The 4,307-nt window shown below is 53.3% G+C and overlaps 1 protein-coding gene across 1 annotated transcript in view; it reads left to right on the top strand.

Moving 5' to 3' along the window:
* Positions 1-4,149, top strand: part of EFCC1 (EF-hand and coiled-coil domain containing 1) — a 35,798-nt gene extending 31,649 nt beyond the window's left edge. Inside the window, 3 exon segments of the mRNA XM_007465300.1 lie at positions 533-669; positions 3,104-3,173; positions 3,975-4,149. Coding sequence (XP_007465362.1) covers positions 533-669; positions 3,104-3,173; positions 3,975-4,111 — 344 coding nt within the window. The 3' untranslated portion in view covers positions 4,112-4,149.
* Positions 4,150-4,307: the final 158 nt, after the last annotated feature.

Raw genomic sequence — 4,307 nt, 5'->3', positions numbered from 1 at the left:
GGGGGGGGGGGGGGGGGGGGCCGCGGGCAGAATGGCTGGAGAGTGTTCTCAGCTGCAGCACCCGGACAAGAGGCTCGAGATGTTTCTGCTGCCTCATCCTGAGGTTCTCCAGCTTCCAGTCCATTCTGGGAACAAGGCACTAGCCTGCCAGTGAATTCCCTTTCTGTTCAAACTAGCCAGATCGGTTTGTTGCTTGCAGCCAAAAAACTTTAAAAAGTAAAAGCAGAGGGATAGAGAAGAGAAGGGAGGATGGAGTCCTTCCACCAGAAAAGGAAGGATGTGTATTCTTACATCAGCCTGACTCACTGTGTGGCCTCAGGCCCGGCATTCAGCTTCTCTGGGCCTCGGTGCCATCCCTGGGGAGACAGTGGGGCTTCTATGTGCCTGGCCACCTGGCAGGCTTGGGGGTCCAGATGAGATGACCTCTGTGAAGGGGTCAAGGCGGGCCATGGGCCCCACCTGGGGACGGTGCTGTGAGTACGGGGCAGAGGGTAGCAGGGCGGGCGCTGAGCCGGTTGGTCCCCACGGGCAGAGCTGCAGCAGAAGGCGGATGAGAACGAGCACCTGAGGCTGGAGCTGCAGATGGTGGAGACAGAGAGGGTGCGGCTGTGCCTGCTGGGGGAGAAGCTGGAGGACGTGCTGCGGCTCCTGCGGAGGCTCCGGGACCTGGTAGGCTCACGGGAGCTGGCACAGCCGGGGCGGGGGAGGAGCTTGGGGTGCGGGGCTGGGGAGCCCGGCCTGGGTCGGGGACTGGCTCTGAGCTTTCCCCACGTGGGCAGGGCTCATCTCTACTTCCAGATGTAGAAAGAACTCAGGGAAGCTAATCCAAAAGAGGGGAGGCTCTCTAATTCATTTTATGAAGCTAATATAACTTTGATCTCAAAACCAGGGGACAATAAATATAATAAGAAAGGAAAATGATAAGCTAATGTCATATTTAAATATGGATGCAAAAATATTAAATAGCGTATTAGTAAACCAAATCTGGCAGTGTTTAAAGAAATGCAGTATGACTAAATTGGATTTATCCCAGGAATTCAAAGATGATTCAAGATCAAACATCTATTAACACAGTACACCACACTGCAGATTAAAAGGAGAAAAACCACGTGTTCATCTCAATAGATGAACAGTCAGTAACAGCTCCTCTTATTATAAAACCTCTTGGCAAGTTAAGAACAGGAGGGATCGTCCTTAATCAGATTAGGAGTCTCAGCCAACTACCTCTCACAAACCTCACAGTTATTAGTGAAATGTTAGAAGGAATCCTTCTAAAAATCAGAATCAAGACAAGCATGCCTGTCATCACTGCTTGTGCCACGTAGAGGTTCTATCCAATGCAGTAGCACAAGAAAAAGAAAGGATGTGGGCTTCCCTGGGGGCACAGGCGTTAAGAATCCGCCTGCCAATGCAGGGGCCACGGGTTCGAGGCCTGGTCTGGGAACATCCCACATGCCGCGGAGCAACTAAGCCCATGCGCCACAACTACTGAGCCTGTAAGCCACAACTACTAAGCCCACATGCTGCAATTACTGAAGCCCACGCACCTAGAGCCCGCGCACCACAACGAAGAGCAGCCCCCGCTCACCACAACTAGAGAAAGCCCGCACAAAGCAATGAAGACCCGACGCATAAATAAATAAATAAATAAATAAATAGAAAAAGAAAGGATGTAAGGACTAGAAAGGAAGAAACAAAGTGATTAGTAATTATGTATCACATTTATCCACGTAGAATACCGAAGAGAATCTAAAGGCAAATTATTGTTATTCTTTGGCAAGGTGTCCAATTTTAAAAAAAACCGTAAGACAGAGATCAACATTTCTAAATAGCATCAGCAAACCATTTAAAAATTTTCCTTAAGAGACACTAACTTAGCCAGGATTGCACAGCCACTATGAGCTGGAAGTAGGATGTGAACACAGGTCTTCAGGGCTTGAAGTGGGCTCTGCCTGCGCTTCAGGCTGCCCAGGATGTAGGGCTACCGAGGCCCAGCCTGATATGACACAACTTGGGAGAGTGGCAAGTGGCAGCCCCGTACCTGTGGGCTCTGAGGGTAGTGGTTCCCAGCACAGCTCTGGGCCACGGAGCCTGCGGGCAAATGCTGGTTCTTCCATCTCCCAGCTGGGTGGCTTTGGGCAGATTTCTCATTTTCTCAGCATTGCTTTTTTTTTAATTTTTAAAAAATTAATTAATTTATTTTTGGCGGTGTTGGGTCTTCATTGCTGTGTGCGGGCTTTCTCTAGTTGAGCAGGGGCTCGAGGCCCAGCCTGATATGACACAACTTGGGAGAGTGGCAAGTGGCAGCCCCGTACCTGTGGGCTCTGAGGGTAGTGGTTCCCAGCACAGCTCTGGGCCACGGAGCCTGCGGGCAAATGCTGGTTCTTCCATCTCCCAGCTGGGTGGCTTTGGGCAGATTTCTCATTTTCTCAGCATTGCTTTTTTTTTAATTTTTAAAAAATTAATTAATTTATTTTTGGCGGTGTTGGGTCTTCATTGCTGTGTGCGGGCTTTCTCTAGTTGCGGTGAGCAGGGGCTACTCTTTGTTGTGGTGCACGGGCTTCTCATTGCGGTGGCTTCTTTAGTTGTGGAGCATGGGCTCTAGGCATGCAGGCTCAGTAGTTGTGGCTCGCAGGCTCTAAGCGCAGGCTCAGTAGTTGTGGCACACGGGTTTAGTTGCTCCGCGGCATATGGGATCTTCGCAGACCAGAGCTCGAACCTGTGTCCCCTGCGTTGGCAGGCAGATTCTTAGCCACTGCGCCACCAGGGAAGTCCCCAGAATTGCTTTTTTCACTGCTTAAAATGAGAATAAAATAAGCTCTTTCAAGGATTAAAGGAGCTGATGCTTCAAGAGGTTCTCTGTTCACAGTCGTTTCCCAAGTGCCTACTTGGGCACAAGGACAGTAATCTGTAAGCATGTGATCTCTGAAGAAATGGGTCCTGCATGCTGCTCCATCGCTCACCTAGAGTCTGGGGAGTGTGGCCACCCTAGGGGTGGGGGCCAGGGAGGGACCATGGGCAGGAGGACTCTATCTGCCACAGGGAGCCACACAGAAGCTCGAAAGGGCCACCAAGTGCCACCCGCCCTCCATTTCTTTTTAAGAACATATCGAAAAGAGCCCTGGGGAAGATTTTGCTGAGCACACTGGACGCTTGCAGGGACCCTGCACATGGTAGGTGAGCCCCCGACCCCATCTTCCAGAGCCTGGCTGCAGCTGGAGGGCATCATGACCTAGCACCTCTGTCCTAAGTGTCTGGGCTGCAAAATGCCACCTCATTCCTGCCCTGCCCACCTGCAAAGGGTACATTCAGGAACAGGCTTCGGGAAGCTGAAGGTGCTATTTGACAAGAGCAGGAAGCACACACCCCAGGGAAAAGGCCAAACAGAAGCCAGTATGGCCAGAACTCAAGGTAGCCAGGCAGTTCCCTGTGGGCAGTTTAGACTCACCCACAGTCCTGGGCTTACTGCGGAGGAAGGGCTGTTATCATACCCATTCCACAGATGGGAAGATGGAGGCGCAGAGAGGCCAAGGGCCAGCCGTGCCAAAACCTCAGGTCTCTCCCTTAAGTACTAGGCCACGTGGCCCCGTTGTTTAGACAAAGTTCAGGGCAGCAGAATTTCATCAGTGCCAGCTTGTGCCCAATGAAATCAGGAGGAGCAAGGCCGGCTCCTGCCTGACAGGGCCTCACAGGCTGGTGCGGAGACAGATGGCTGATGAGCATTTGCTCGCTGGCCTCACTGGGCACCGCTGGGCAGGGCTCAGGTATGTCCAGTGCCCCGAATGGTCCCTCGCACCAAGGAGGAGGTCATAAACTGTGCATTAGAAGGTCCCTTCCCCAGGGTCCTCAGTGGGAGAGAAGCAAGAGGGGGGGACAGCTGAACAGGGCTGGGAGGGCCCAGGGAGGCAGGCGAGCAGCTCTGTGGGCCAGAATGAGCAGACTGACCCGCTCTGTTGCCCACTCTTCCTTTTCAGAGGGGACGTCTGGCCCCTCAGCCATGCTGGATGCCCTGCACCGAGCTCTGGCTGGCTGTGAGCTCCTGCGTAGAGAGCCCTTGGCACCAGCCTCTGCAGCTCCAGCACTCAGCAACTCCCTCCTCATCTCCTGCTGAGGCTGCTAGCCCAGTCTGTGGGCCCCCTGGGCAGCCTGGCCACCATCAGACCGGCCTCGAGGAGCAGCCTGGCCACCATCACATCCTCAGAACCCTGGAGGTGCAGGCTCCTTCTGAGACTGGCCCAAGTTCAGAGCCCGGCAGCCATCCCTTCCTTGGGTTCCTCCCAGATTCCCTTGCGGCCCCCGCATTCCTG

Source organism: Lipotes vexillifer, unplaced genomic scaffold (assembly GCF_000442215.2).
Source record: "Lipotes vexillifer unplaced genomic scaffold, Lipotes_vexillifer_v1.1 scaffold1115, whole genome shotgun sequence".
In the NCBI taxonomy this organism is placed as follows: Eukaryota; Metazoa; Chordata; class Mammalia; order Artiodactyla; family Lipotidae; genus Lipotes; species Lipotes vexillifer.
This window is presented reverse-complemented; position numbering and strand designations above follow the sequence as displayed.